Below are 16,578 nucleotides of genomic sequence, written 5' to 3'. Positions count from 1 at the left end.
GATCATGCGTTTGTCTGAAAAATCAGTAGCAGCTTGAATCAGTGAAATGAAATACATTCACATGCTGCTTTCATTTATCATGCAGTGCTTTTGCATTTTGCATTTTCTGGTTTCTTTTAGATGCATTCATTAGTTTGTGTTCTTTCCGCATTTCGTTTGCATTTATTCATTTTTCATGTTTGCTCCATATTCCATGTCACTTAGTAAAATGACATGTTTCAGGGCCAGTATGCCAGAATTATCTCATCATATCCTATATTTCATGCTTCAGTGACTTTCATGTCTGGCATTTAGCAAGTTTGTCTATGAACACATAATAACGAAAACAATGGAGGTTAAGTAACTTATAACGGGAGAGTATATTTTTTATTTTACCATGTTTACCTGTATCCATTTGGTGACATATCAATTAAATAATGCCTTGTTAATTTGGTTTTAACTTAAGTACTCAGTAAATCGCATTTGACTCATTACTGAGGGAGAACATTTTGCCTGTATGCAGGGTGAAAAAAATTACACAGAAGAAAAAAAAATGTACAGTAAATACACACTTTACAAAATAATTATGGCGTGTATTTCATGTGTATGTGCTGGATGGCATATTTGAAGGCATTCAGACTGGGAGCTATCACTGCTCATTCGGGGGGGGGGGTTACAGTAAGCAACTGTCAAAGAAAAATGAATGCTGGTTAACATTAACGAATGCTGGTAAACATTAACCCATGCACATGTATACAATGCATTTCTGTGGGTGGTTTTCCTATGTCGATGTTATTGATGCTGGGGTTGGGTGGTAGTTGCCTGGTACAGCTACAGTCTTGTAGATGTTACTGTTGCTAGGGTTGGGTGCAAGGTGCCTTGTACCACTACAATTTTGTAGATGTTACTGTTGCTGGGGTTGGGTGCTAGGTGCCTTGTACTGCTACAATATTGTAGATGTTACTGTTGCTGGGGTTGAGTGCTAGGTGCCTTGTACCACTATAATATTGTAGATGTTACTGTTGCTGGGGTTGGGTGCTAGGTGCCTTGTACCACTACAATATTGTAGATATTACAGTTGCTGGGGTTGGGTGCTAGGTGCCTTGTACCACTACAATATTGTAGATGTTACTGTTGCTGGGGTTGGATGCTAGATGCCTGGTACAGCTACAATCTTGTAGATGTTACTGTTGCTGGGGTTGGATGCTAGATGCCTGGTACAGCTACAGTCTTGTAGATGTTACTGTTGCTGGGGTTGGATGCTAGATGCCTGGTACAGCTACAGTCTTGTAGATGTTACTGTTGCTGGGGTTGGATGCTAGATGCCTGGTACAGCTACAGTCTTGTAGATGTTACTGTTGCTGGGGTTGGATGCTAGATGCCTGGTACAGCTACAATCTTGTAGATGTTACTGTTGCTGGGGTTGGATGCTAGATGCCTGGTACAGCTACAATCTTGTAGATGTTACTGTTGCTGGGGTTGGATGCTAGATGCCTGGTACAGCTACAGTCTTGTAGATGTTACTACTGATGGTAGAGCCGAGGTATGTGAACTGACTGACTACCTCAAGTTTGTAGTTGTTGATGATGATGCTTGGAGTTGTTGATGATGATGCTTGGAGTTGTTGATGATGATGCTTGGAGTTGTTGATGATGATGCTTGGAGTTGTTGATGATGATGCTTGGAGTTGTTGATGATGATGCTTTGGGTTCCATCATATTTGTTTTCTTTAGACTGATGGTCAACCCAAACTCATTGCATGCTTTAGCAAAGCAGTTCATCAGATGCTGTAGCTCAGCTTCTGTATGAGTGACTAGAGCAGCATTGTCTGCGAAGAGCATGTCCCTGATGGTTGATTCTCACACATTGCTCTTTGCCTTCAGTCATGCCAGGTTGAACAGTCTGCTGTCTGATCGCATGTGCAGGTAGATCCCTTCTGTGGATGTCCCAAAGGCATGCATGAGCAAGACTTCAAAGAAGATGCCGAAAAGCATGGGGGCAAGGACACAGCCCTGTTTCCTTCCACTGCAGATGTTAAAGGGGTTGGACATTGAGCCATTGTACTGCACTGTGCCTTTTATGTCATCGTGGAAGGACTGGATCATGCTTAGCAGCTTTGGAGGGCATCCAATCTTTGCCAGGATTGTGTAGAGTCCATCTCTGCTGATGAGATCAAATGCCTTGGTGAGATCTATAAAGGCCAGGAAGAGGGGTCTGTGTTGTTCTCTGAATTTCTCCTGCGGTTACCTGACAGAGAAGATCATGTCAATTGTGGACCTCTCTGCGCGGAACATGCACTGCGACTCTGGATACACTCTGTCAACAAGTGTCTACAGTCTGTTCAGGATGACCTATGTGAAGACTTTACCCACGATGCTGAGAAAGGATATGCCCCTGTAGTTGTTGCAATCACTTCTGTCGCCTTTGTTCACATACAGGGTTATGATGTTGGCATCTCTCATGCCCTGAGGCACTGCACCCTCATTCCAGCACTGGCAGAGGAGGTCATGCAGGTGAATGAGTAGCATGCTGACTTGATGACTTCTGCTGGGATGCCATCCTTCCCTGGGGCTTTACCTAAGGATGGTGCTGTACAACATAAAAATAGAACTTGGACTTCCATGATGAAACCCTGTATGACTGCACATTTCTTGGTGTTACCCAGTATGTGTGATACCATTTAACCAAGATACTACGGTAGTTGTTGATCTGTGGGTACACTATGCAATCATCAGCAAAGAGGTAGGCATTTGCATGTAGGATGTTACCAATGTAATTTCAATCATCAGCAAAGAGGTAGGCATTTGCATGTAGGATGTTACCAATGTAATTTCAATCATTAGCAAAGAGGTTGGCATTTGCATGTAGGATGTTGGCAATGTCATATCAATCATCAGCAAAGAGGTTGGCATTTGCATTTAGGATGTTACCAATGTAATTTCAATCATCAGCAAAGAGGTAGGCATTTGCATGTGAAATGTTGGCAATGTCATATTAATCATCAGCAAAGAGGTTGGCATTTGCATGTTGGATGTTACCAATGTCATTTCATTTATCAGCAAAGAGGTTGGCATTTGCATGTAGGATGTTGGCAATGTCATTTCAGTCATCAGTAAAGAGGTTGGCATTTGCATGTAGAATATTGGCAATGTCATTTCAGTCATCAGCAAAGAGGTTGGCATTTGCATGTAGATGTTGGCAATGTCATTTCAGTCATCAGCAAAGAGGTTGGCATTTGCATGTAGGATGTTGGCAATGTCATTTCAGTCATCAGCAAAGAGGTAGGCATTTGCATGTAGGATGTTACCAATGTCATTTCATTTATCAGCAAAGAGGCTGGCATTTGCATGTAGGATGTTGGCATTGTCATTTCAGTCATCAGCAAAGAGGTTGGCATTTGCACTTTAAAATGTCATTAAACCCAACAAAACAAAATAAAACAAAACAAAAATCTTTCTCCAAACTTCTTGTAGTGTGTTATACTGTAGTGGTCATTAGGACCTATTAGCTCTAAGTCCATGCTGCCATTTTTATTTTCATATGCTATGCTCATGGTGTCTTGTTTTATAGATTTCCAAAGTAATCAGAGTTAATATTTGATTTGGAATCCAGAAGGTTGTTTGGATGGCTGTTTGAAGATGTGCAATTCCTTTCTAAACAGTGATCTTGAAATTTTGTCCTCAGAGTTGTTCTTCTAACTTCTTTTGTATTATCTGTTTTTCTTCTTTATTAGGTTTTTGATATCTGTTATGGTATATCTGAATTTATCTTAATTTGTTCTTTAGGATATATTCATCAATACTTTGGAAGATGGCACTTCTAGACTAGTCCAGTTATCCCTGAAAAAAGACAAGTCTTTTCTGATTTTATCCCACTTTGCCAGTTTGTAATTAAAAAACATTCTTTTGGAATTTTGCTTTTAAATTGGTTTAAGTATTGACAGATGCTCATAGTTTATCATGATCGCTCATTGCAACTGAGGGCAGATGAAGTGTAATTTTGTAAGTCCTGGACATGGTGTAATTTTTAAATCAAGTAGTTGTCCCTGTTTGGTAGGTGATCTGTTTAATCAAGTAGTTGTCCCTGTTTGGTAGGTGATCTGTTTAATCAAGTAGTTGTCCCTGTTTGGTAGGTGATCTGTTTATTTAAGTAGTTGTCCCTGTTTGGTAGGTGATCTGTTTATTCAAGTAGTTGTCCCTGTTTGTTAGGTGATATGTTTAATCAAGTAGTTGTCCCTGTTTGGTAGGTGATATGTTTAATCAAGTAGTTGTCCCTGTTTGGTAGGTGATATGTTTAATCAAGTAGTTGTTCCTGTTTGGTAGGTGATCTGTTTAATCAAGTAGTTGTCCCTGTTTGGTAGGTGATCTGTTTAATCAAGTAGTTGTCCCTGTTTGGTAGGTGATATGTTTAATCAAGTAGTTGTCCCTGTTTGGTAGGTGATATGTTTAATCAAGTAGTTGTCCCTGTTTAGTAGGTGATCTGTCTAATCAAGTAGTTGTCCCTGTTTGGTAGGTGATCTGTTTAATCAAGTAGTTGTCCCTGTTTGGTAGGTGATCTGTTTATCTGTTAAAGAAAAAATGATTTCAGGAGATCTGAAATGATTTACATGTAACTTATTGATGGCACCATGGACAGCGCTGTGGATAACTCAGTTTATGTCACCTAGGATGAGATCTCCTCCTAATATGATTTTGGCATTTTTGTACTTTTGAGATTAAGTAATTTTCTAAATTGTGCCAAAAGGCAGGCTGTGGAATCAAAACATTGATTAGGAAAAAAGTTAAGAAGTAATTATACCACAAGCTAGAAATGTCTTAGAGAATGGAACAGTTTGGTCTTCATCGAATGAAACCTGTTAGCTTTGGTATACAACAGGCTATGCTGTCTTCTGACAGCTTTGGTGTACAACAGTCTATGCTGTCTTCTGACAGCTTTGGTGTACAACAGGTTATGCTGTCTTCTGACAGCTTTGCTGTACAACAGGTTATGTTGTCTTCTGACAGCTTTGGTGTACAACAGGCTATTCTGTCTTCTGACAGCTTTGTTGTACAACAGGCTATGCTGTCTTCTGATGCCTTTTGTGTACAACAGGCTATGCTGTCTTCTGACAGCTTAGGTGTACAACAGTCTATGCTGTCTTCTGACAGCTTTGGTGTACAACAGGCAATGCTGGCTTCTGACAGCTTTGGTGTACAACATGCTGTGTTGTCTTCTGGAGGCTTTGATGTACAACAGGCAATGCTGGCTTTTGACGGTTTTGGTGTACAACAGGCATTGCTGTCTTCTGATGGCTTTGGTATACAACAGGCAATGCTGGCTTCTGGACGATTACTGAAGCTACCTTAGCCACACAGAATGACATTGTTTGAAAATTGTGTGGTCTGTTTACTCACAAAAATACATTAAATTCAATAAAAGTGTATGGTTTGTTTATATAATAGAAACCAGTTTACTTTCTTGTGGAATAATGTCATTGTTTTAATTTGTTTTTAATTTTATTCAGAATTTCTACTTGTCCACATACAGTTGAAATGTGACACTTTACATATCCAGCAGTGTCATTGGACAAGTCAGGTATCATATTTCTACATCCCCACCTAGGGTATCATTATAGGACAAGTCAGGCATCATATTTCTACATCCCCACCTAGGGTATCATTTTATTCAGATTTGAGTATCTATCAGGAAATTCATCACATAATAAATACCATATATACTCGCTTATAAGTCAAGTCCAACAGCAAACTGCACAGACCCAAATCTAACATCGCATAATGTGCCAGCAGGTATGTGTCTGTGCAGTTTGTTAGGAGTAATCGGTAGAACAGACGCCATTAACCCTGATATGCAGACACATTATGCAACAGCAGATCAATCTCTTTCTTGTTTGCAGTTTGACTCGACTTATAAGCAAATATATATCTTATGTCTTGGTCAATTTGTTGACACCCACAGCTCTTTGATCTATTTTGCGACAGGTATTTTAAACCAAATATTAAGATTAATTTCAAACCTGCCTCTGAATGAAATTCTTGTCTCATTTATATGCAGGAAGCTGTTCAATGAAATTCTTGTCTCATTTATACGCAGGAAGCTGTTCAGAAAGTGAATAGAACCCTTTCAGAAGGTGGACGTTATCCCCAGATATTCTCTACAGAACCAACTACATCTAGTCAAGTTCAGCAGGCCACTGAGACCACTCCACTCCAGGCCTCACCAAGGAAGGTAACCCAGGTGAGAGATTGTACTGATATACAGACTTGGTTTTGAATAAAAAATCTCTATATTTAAGCTGACAATTATCTCTCCTCACTTACCTTATTCAACATAATAGCTTCACATACCTGTTTTGCAGATAATAATTATAACAGTAGTAATAATAAAGCTTTTATTATTATTATTATTATTATTATTACTGTAAATTCTGCTGCAAGAGATGACCGTTCTGCAATTGTAAAAGGTCTTTGAAGATAAATTGTCTTGATAGAGGTCATTATTGAACGATGTATCAAAATTGATCCCACTACACCTCTCCCTCGATAAATTACAAGAAGTGGCATCCATAAACATCAAACACAGCATAGGTGAATGCATGAGATAGCAAGGGAAACAATGTGTGGTTGACACTGTGTTGGGTGGGGGGATCCTACTTAATTTTGTTGATTCAAGAAAATTAAAATCTCCATTGTCCTAAACCATCGATTCCCAACCGTCGTGTCACAATGCTGATTTGGGTCATGAGGACATTCTGGAGGGTCACCATGATTTCTTTTGTGAGAGTGGCAAAACTTAACAAATATTGAAATGGATCGTGAGACTCAGAATTGTTTATTTAGGGTCACAGCCAAACATCTGTATAATGGCTTCTAATATATTAAGTGGATGCTAGATCATAAGTCAGATAAGGTTTAATAAAATAATGACAGACTTTTAGTATAGAGTTTGCATGCAATACTTGTAGATTCATGAATCAGTTAAATTTGAGTTGCCTACCTTAGTATTCATCAAAACATAATCATGTTTCATCAGTAGGATATGGCAATGAATGAATAAGACGCCGCGATGTTTTGTACCATTAAACATAGGTGGCATATTGCTGTATCCAATCGATTTTTCAAAAATAAGAATAAGACTTGAAAGAGATAAAAAAGTCAGAAATATGTATATTTTATTAGAATTTTAAAGTTATTTCAAATTTATAATTTCAGTGTTTAAAAAACTGTGCAGGTTTGGCAAGTTCAAAAACGTAGTTGTCTACAGTATGTGCTTTTAACAAGAACTAATACTGATTTACACTTTGGTGTTGCTGTGATCCCTCCATATGCTGTAATCAGCTGGAAACAATTAATTGGACAGTTAGCTTGTTTCTTGTTGTTGAAGGACCATTAAGATCTGAACAGTTGTCCTAATACAGTCAGCTTTTCCACCGAATAAGTGCTTAATTAGGTTCTTGCAGAAACATTTGAGGCATTGACATGACAGTGGATTGTCTCTTTTCACATTTGAATAGATGATTGCATTAAAACGCAATGAAAAGATCCAATTAAAACATGAATTTCATTTAGCAATACTTAATTAAATTTATTTTATACATCATTTCCAATAGTAGCAATTCCAACTTTTTCATTTACCAATATTTTCTTCATTAAGTGTGTAATTTTTTCAGAAAATATATTTTTAGGCAAATATTTCAAAATCTACGATGTCCCATTAAAATGTCATGTAAACAATGCCAACTTTCCATGCACTAACCAACATTTTCGATGACAAAGCACATCAGTGTATGAAAGTTTCATTGATTTTTTAAATGTCAAGCAAATAAAAGCCTGATTTTGGAATTTTATAATAAAAAAAATGGAATCCATGCTTGCATTCACATTGTGAGTGGGGTTTTGAGTTATCTGGGTCAGCTAAAATGAGGTAGCAGTGTATTAAGAACACAGTCTTAAATATCATTGATAATAATAATAATAATAATAATGACTTTGTATAGCACCTAATCTTTAGAAGCTCTAAGCGCTTTACAACATTAGACAACACCTATAAGATAAAAAACATATAATGCTATGATTACAAAAACAAACACCATGAAATTAGAAAACATTAAAAACCATGCTGAGAATATTTAAGGTAGGAAATATTATTAGGTCTTTAAGTTTGTTCTTGCAGTCGAAATAAGTGAGTTTTGAGAGCACTCTTGAATGTGATAACTGTGTCTTTGTGTCTAATTTCAGTAGGTAATTCATTCCAAGTTGCTGGGCCCTGGTATGCAAAAGAACGCTGTCCATATGACTTTGAAAATATATTTTTAGGCAAATATTTCAAAGTCTACAATGTCCCATTAAAATGTCATGTAAACAATGCCAACTTTCCATGCACTAACCAACATTTTCGATGACAAAGCATGTCAGTGTATCAAAGTTTCATTGACCAGTTGTTATCATAATGTTTTAAATGTCAAGCAAATAAAAGCCTGATTTTGGAATTTTATAATAAAAAAAATGGAATCCATGCTTGCATTCACATTGTGAGTGGGGTTTTGAGTTATCTGGGTGAGCTAAAATGAGGTAGCAGTGTATAAGAACCCAGTCTTAAATATCAGTGATCTGAATCAGTTGTCTTTCAATACCGGTGTTACTGTGTTATTATGATTATTATTATTATTATTATTATTATGCAAAAAGAAATCTTTGTGTTTCCTATTGCAGTGGTGTTAACATTAGGTAGACATGTCATTTGTTTCCTTTCTTTTCTCCCTTTATTTTACCATGGGAGAAAAATGCTTAAGGGCAGCAATGAGAAACAGGGAAACATAATTTTTTGGGGTCTTACATTTTATATGGTACAGTACAGTAGGATTTTTCACTATTGAATAAGAACATATGACCTATACTAATTACAAAATTAAGCATGATACATTATATTAGATACTGATACAATAAACAATTCTCTCATTTTTAAAGAAAAACTAATGAATTGGAATGTGCAAAATTCAATGTAAGCTCTTGGATACTGTTTTCAGGTCCACAAATTTTGTAGATTTACACAGTATGTTACAACTAGTGCTGTTGCCAGTGATTGTGAACATGGCTGTTTCAAAGTTGTCAGTTTGTGTTTTTATCCCCTGCCAAAAATGGAATATTGTGTTACTCTTATCTTTTCATCATTTTTTAATATCTAGTGGGCCAGTCATGTTCCATGAATACACATTTCAATTTTAACAATTATTGAGACTTCATAGAAACCATGCTATGATCATGATTTATTGGAATAATTACAATTTTCTGCCAAACTTTTGATTGCTTAAAATCGCATCACATGACACCAAAACTTCAAAGTTATTTGTTCTTTTCTTAACACCAGAAAGGAACTACTTATGGATTCATGCACCCTTCTTGTATGCTTTGACAGTATTTGGAGACAATATTTGAAATAAAGATATGTTACTTATTTCATGAGATTTGTTATTATTTATATTTCAATATACAAGTAGATAAGCAGTGCATCCTAACAGTCCTGTATGTAAAATCCCATTACAGACCAATTGTCAACCTTGGTAAAATCCCATTACAAACCAATTGTCAGCCTGGTAAAATCCCATTACAGACCAATTGTCAGCCTGGTAAAATCCCATTACAGACCAATTGTCAGCCTGGTAAAATCCCATTACAGACCAATTGTCAGCCTGGTAAAATCCCATTACAGACCAATCGTCAGCCTGGTAAAATCCCATTACAGACCAATTGTCAGCCTATTAAAATCCCATTACAGACCAATTGTCAGCCTGGTAAAATCCCATTACAAACCAATTGTCAGCCTGGTAAAATCCCATTACAGACCATTTGTCAGCCTGGTAAAATCCCATTACAAACCAATTGTTAGCCTGGTAAAATCCCATTACAGACCAATTGTCAGCCTGGTAAAATCCCATTACAGACCAATTGTCAGCCTGGTAAAATCCCATTACAAACCAATTGTCAGCCTGGTAAAATCCCATTACAGACCAATCGTCAGCCTGGTAAAATCCCATTACAGACCAATTGTCAGCCTATTAAAATCCCATTACAGACCAATTGTCAGCCTGGTAAAATCCCATTACAAACCAATTGTCAGCCTGGTAAAATCCCATTACAGACCATTTGTCAGCCTGGTAAAATCCCATTACAAACCAATTGTTAGCCTGGTAAAATCCCATTACAGACCAATTGTCAGCCTGGTAAAATCCCATTACAGACCAATTGTCAGCCTGGTAAAATCCCATTACAGACCAATTGTCAGCCTGGTAAAATCCCATCACAGACCAATTGTCAGCCTGGTAAAATCCCATTACAGAGCAATTGTCAGCCTGGTAAAATCCCATTACAGACCAATTTTCAGCCTGGTAAAATCCCATTACAGACCAATTGTCAGCCTGGTATTGATCATATGTAATTTTCATTAATCCGCCCACCTGTTTTCTGGGGTTGCTTGTGTTATGTGTGTATAGGAAAACATAACCATTTTGCTGAAGTGTACATAAATGTGACATATTTTTGTAGCACATTTTCAGTGATAGAAGGAAATAAAACCCCACAAAGACAAATGCAAGACATTATGTTTAAAGTATAGGAAGAATAAGACTAGTTATAGTTATAAGAATTAACTTCATATTTTACTGGATTCATGAAGATATAAATGTTGTGAATGGATTATACATGATGCATTAATGTCCTTTGCTATGGCCATTCATGTAGTGTGTAATTGATTATACATGATGCGTTAATGTCCTTTGCTATGGTCATTCATGTAGTGTGTAATTGATTTTCAGGATTCTACACTTCATGAATCCTGTAAAATATAAAGTTCAGTTCATTAAAACAATGGTTGTTTTCTTTGCTTTTTTATGTCCTGTGTTTTCTTCATTGACACATCAGCAAATCATTTTCAAGCTTTTTTTTCAACCAGTTTACATTTATTTTTATGTCACATTGTATTAGTAACAGCCAATACATATTTTACTGCAGTCTACCGAAGAATATAAAGAAATCGGCCATGAATTGAAGAATTTATTGCAAGAATTGAAAGGTGTGCTTTCTGACAAAAAGGACAACAACCACAGACCAACTGGTCAATTTACAGGTGGGCCAGTTCGTCAGGAGAACGTTAGGCTGGAGTATGAAGATAGTGAAAGACCAGTGGAAAGAGAAATATCATGGCCATCAATCAAAAAGGAAACAATTAGTCAGCCATCAGCAGTGTTACTTCGGCCTGTACTTCAGTCTTCATATGCTCCACCCAGTTATCCATCCCAACCAACTCGTCCAATGCAGTCCAATTATCAGTCACCAAATTATCATAGGTAAGTCAACCCCTATGCTTTCACAAACAACAGTCATCATTTGATCCACCCTGTTATCCATCCCAACCAACTCATCCAGCCCAGCTCAGTTGTCTACTTCCAAATTATCATAGGAGGGTCAGCCCCATGCTTCTACATACTCTTCCAGTCATCATTTGCTCCACCTTGTTTTCCATCCCAACCAACTCATCCAACCAAGCTAATTTATCAGCCTTTAAACCATCATTGGTAAGTCAGCCCACACCTTCAGTAATCATTTGCTTCACCTTGTTACCAAAAGCTCAACCAACTGGTCAAGCCCAGCTCAGTTATTAATCTGAAGATTATCGCAAGTAAGTAAACCCTATGCTTCTACACACCTCAGTCATCATTAGCTCCACCTAATTACACAACCCAACCAAATCATCCTGATCAGCTTATTGAAGGATCTTAGCCAATTATCTTTCTAATTTGTGGAGCCACAGAAAAATATGGTCCCAGTATTTGGTCCCTCCTCAAACTGTATCAATTACTCGAACAAATTTTAAAATTTTTTTATCCCTAAGAATACGTGATGCATAATACACATATAAATGAAAACAAAAAATGTCTTCTTCATTTTGAGGTGAATCAGGAAATATACTATATTTGCACTTGAAGACACTAACATTGCCAAATGGCTATATATTTTAGTTAATGAAACAGTATATCTGAATTATTTTGGACTTATTCTGTTCAAATTAAGTGCCAACCTAATATATATCAAACTTTGATGTTATTAACTTCATTTTCTTATCTACTGTTTTTATTAGGATAATGAAGTCCCAAATTCGTCATTATCCTCTCTATACATTACCTGGTATGAGTTGAAGAGCTGTGAAACCAAATTAAATAAAATTCAGTGAGTTCATACATGTATGGACTTAATATCAAATCAATACACGCATTGTAAATAAGACATAGCTTTCATAATAATGATTTGTTGTTGTTGTTGTTGTAGGGTTTAACGCCATTTTTCAGCACACAATAGGCTATACATGGCGGCCAGTATTAGTGGTGGAGGAAGAACCCAGGAAAACCCCGGAAAGAACCACCAACCCACGAGAAGCTACTGGCAAGCTTTCTCACATTCCCACATTGGCCAAATCCGAGACTCAAACCCATGCAGACAGAGGTGAGATGGCAGTTATCCGTAACAGTGAGCGCTTTAGACCACTCAGCCAGTCGGGGCCCCCATAATAATGATAATAATACTCTGACAGTCTTCATAACAAATATAATAATAATCTGACAGTCTTCTTAATAAAGATAATATTACTCTGATATTCTTCATAGGTGGCACTCTACAGTTTCATATTTTGCATAGGGTTAGAATTTTAAAGAAAAAGAATTTCCCTGGCTTTCCACACTGGTTATACTGGCTATTTAATAAAGACCTTATATATCTTAGGTATAATTCAAAAAACCTTTAATTCCCTTTATTTTGGTGTACGATTGATGGGTGTAACATGGATTATAGAGTAATATACAGCTTGGCCTTACTCCAGATGTGCACCTTTCAAAAAAGTGCTAGCTCCACTTGGTCATTTTCACTTCCTGAACTTCAGAGGTAAATTGTATAAAAAAAGAGCCAATAACTTTTTTACATTTTATATATTTGGTAATTCATTCATTGCACTTTAGGAAGCTGGTATTGTCTAGTCTGGCAAAATTCATTGTCCCTATTTTAATAGCTGCTACGGATAGTGTACTTTAGACTACTTCAGGCTGATTTTTTAGCACAAGGGAGCAGTCATTTTAGTTAGCAGTGTGCTTAGGTCATATACAATTTCCAAAAGTACAATATCCAAAGAAATATCATCCAGATTACATTAATGTAGCATAGAGGTATGCCACCATTCTCTCCATTGTGCATGTTTTAAATGCAAACAACTTCACCTTACATACGTCACTCTCTCAAAAAAGTACATAATAACTGGTGAGCACCCCCATAATAAAAATAATAATACTCGGTCTTCTTAATAGAGATAATAATACTTCGATAGTCTTCATATTAAAAATAATAATACCCTGATAGTCTTCATATTAAAAATAATAATACTCTCACAGTCTTCATAGTAAAGATAATAATACTATGATAGTCTTCATATTAAAAATAATAATACTCTGATAGTCTTCATATTAAAAATAATAATACTCTCACAGTCTTCATAGTAAAGATAATAATACTATGATAGTCTTCATATTAAAAATAATACTCATATATACTTCATAATGCAGATAATAATACTCTGACAGTCTTCATAATACAGATAATAATATTCTGATAGTCTTCATAATACAGATAATAATATTCTGATAGTCTTCATAATACAGATAATAATATTCTGATAGTCTTCATAATAAAAGTAATATTCAGATATGCTTCATAATACAGATAATAATACTCTGACAGTCTTTATAATACAGATAATAATACTCTGACAGTCTTCATAATACAGATAATAATACTCTGACAGTCTTCATAATACAGATAATAATATTCTGATAGTCTTTATAATACAGATAATAATATTCTGACAGTCTTTATAATACAGATAATAATACTCTGACAGTCTTTATAATACAGATAATAATACTCTGACAGTCTTTATAATACAGATAATAATATTCTGACAGTCTTTATAATACAGATAATAATACTCTGACAGTCTTCATAATACAGATAATAATATTCTGACAGTCTTCATAATACAGATAATAATACTCTGACAGTCTTTATAATACAGATAATAATACTCTGATAGTCTTCATATAATAAAGATTTTAGTACTCTGCTTGTCCTAACATAAAACTATTTTCAAAATTTCAGCTAAATCCACCAGTAACAATATAAAATTTAGTAATCAATAAGTAAAAGAAATCTCTGTACAGAGAGGACATCTTGTAGTAAATAGCAAGCTATCACTGTCACTTTCATCAGTGTTTGATACATTAGAGCAGTGCTGTCCAACCCACGGCCCGCAGGCCAAGTGGGCCCACAGGCTGCATGCGGCCTGCGGGCTGATTTTAAATAGCCCACCAGAGCTCAAGCAGCTATATAGTTGTTGCTTTTCAGTTTTCTGCTGTGGCCCTTGGCTTCAAGAAAAACATTCTTCAGTGGCCCATGGTGTCAAAAGGTTGGACAGCACTGCATTAGAGACAAAGAAACTGTAAAAAAAAGAAGATAAACATTTAATTACAAGTGAATAATTTCATGAAAATTAAGGTGTGTATAAAAACTTTATTGCACCACCCTCTAAACAGTTCTTCTCTACAAATTGTTGAATGGTATGTGGATTATTAATTGTGTGAAAATAAAGTATATTTCCATCTTTTAGGCAGATATCAACAACAATATTCTTAATATTTTCTTATCAATTGATTAACTCCAAATAACATGGTTCCCAGTTTGTTTAAAACTCCTCTGAGTGACAATAAAATCCATGATCTGTATGATTGGAGACTCATATTTAAACAAGATGAAAATGTCATTGATTCTTTGTTTCTTTGTAAAGCAGGAAGTAAACCAGAAGTAAAGTTGGACTGTTTTGTTCCATGCTGCCACCTATCCAATTCAGCCAACTACTGGCTTTGACTTCTTCCTTCAGATTATGAGCCCTATGCTTCTACCCTTCTCAGTCACCATATTTTCTACCTAATTATCCAACCCAACCAACAATTATTAACATCTGTGTTGTAATAGGTAATGGAGCCAATGTTTCTACCCTACCCATATTTTCTACCTAATTATCCAACCCAACCAATAATTATTAACCTCTGTCATGTAATAGGTAAGGGAGCCTATGTTTCTACCTTACCCATATTTTCTACCTAATTATCCATCCCAACCAACAATTATTAACCTCTGTGTTGTATTAGGTAAGGGAGCCTATGCTTCTACTCTACCCATATTTTATACCTAATAATCCAACCCAACCAACAATTATTAACCTCTGTGTTGTATTAGGTAAGGGAGCCTATGCTTCTACCCTAACTATATTTTCTACCTAATTATCCAACCCAACCAACAATTACTAACCTCTGTGATGTAATAGGTAATGGAGCCTATACTTCTACCCTACCCATATTTTCTACCTAATTATCCAACCCAACCAACAATTATTAACCTCTGTGTTGTAATAGGTAAGGGAGCCTATGCTTCTACACCCCCCACAGTCATTATCATTTGCTACATCTCATTCAGGATTACAGATCGTAGCTCTAATTTATGCTGATAGCTACCATTTGGATAGCCTTGGCTATTTATGAAACAAGGATTGATCAAGATGTTATGACTGCATCCAACTGTTTTTACATATGAAATTTGTTATTCAATTCTTTGGTCAATCCAATAGTACAAATAACTCAAGGTTGTCCAAAGAGACATCTGCATCTTTTTTTTGTGAAAAAATTTCTGATGAACATAATGTATGATTTTTCTGCAAATCAGTATGCCAACATAAATCTGAGGCTTATATTTGTTTTATAGCAATAGCCATGTTGGTCCAAATGAGTCATCATACTCCCCATCAAGTTACACAAACCAACCAATTTGTTCAGTCCAGTCCAATTACCAACTTCCAAATTATCATAGGTGAGTCAGCCCTATGCTTCTATGCACCTTGGTCTTATTTGCTTCACCTATGCCCATTTTAACCAACTCATCCAACCCAGTTCAATTATGAACCTTCAGATAATCACAGGTAAATGAGTCTTATCATTCTACACACCTCACAGTCATCATTTTCTCCACCTAGTTAGCACAGTTCAATTATGAACCTTCAAATTATAATCCGTAATTGAGACCTATTCTGCTATACATGTGTCATCATTTGTTCTAACTCATTGAGTACAGTTCAGTTATCAAAGCCCAAATTATAACCCGTAATTGAGACCTATTTTACAAACATCACAGTCATCATTTGCTCTAACTCATTCAGCACAGTTCAATTATCAAAGCCCAAATTATAACAAGTAAGTGAGCCCTATTTTACACACATCACAGTCATAATTTGCTCTAACTCATTCAGCACAGTTCAATTATCAAAGCCCAAATTATAACAAGTGAGCCCTATTTTACACACATCACACTCATCATTTGCTCAGCCTAGCAATACATCCTGACCAAGTTGTCTAGCACATTTCAATTATCAAACTCCAATTATCATAGGTAAGTGAGTCCTATGTTTCTAGACAAAGCAAATTTATCTTTGCTCTCACAGTTGTATTTTTAAGAAAAA

At 36.1% G+C, this 16,578-nt stretch overlaps 1 protein-coding gene across 6 annotated transcripts in view; it reads left to right on the top strand.

Annotated features, from left to right (window-relative positions):
- Positions 1-16,578, top strand: part of LOC149800249 (uncharacterized) — a 192,272-nt gene that overhangs the window by 138,419 nt on the left and 37,275 nt on the right. For 5 of the 6 annotated variants that reach the window (XM_089959827.1, XM_089959825.1, XM_089959826.1 and 2 more), the window contains 3 exons: positions 6,070-6,213; positions 10,983-11,317; positions 15,828-15,932. In XM_089959827.1, the coding sequence (XP_089815953.1) occupies positions 6,070-6,213; positions 10,983-11,317; positions 15,828-15,932 (584 nt within the window). The remainder of the gene's footprint in view (positions 1-6,069; positions 6,214-10,982; positions 11,318-15,827; positions 15,933-16,578) is intronic. The other variant, XM_089959828.1, reaches the window with a different exon arrangement.

This window comes from Sinohyriopsis cumingii, chromosome 5 (assembly GCF_028554795.1).
Source record: "Sinohyriopsis cumingii isolate HCF-2022 chromosome 5, ASM2855479v2, whole genome shotgun sequence".
Lineage (NCBI taxonomy): Eukaryota > Metazoa > Mollusca > Bivalvia > Unionida > Unionidae > Sinohyriopsis > Sinohyriopsis cumingii.
The sequence above is the reverse complement of the archived record's forward strand: the minus strand, read 5'-3'. Positions and strand labels throughout refer to the sequence as shown.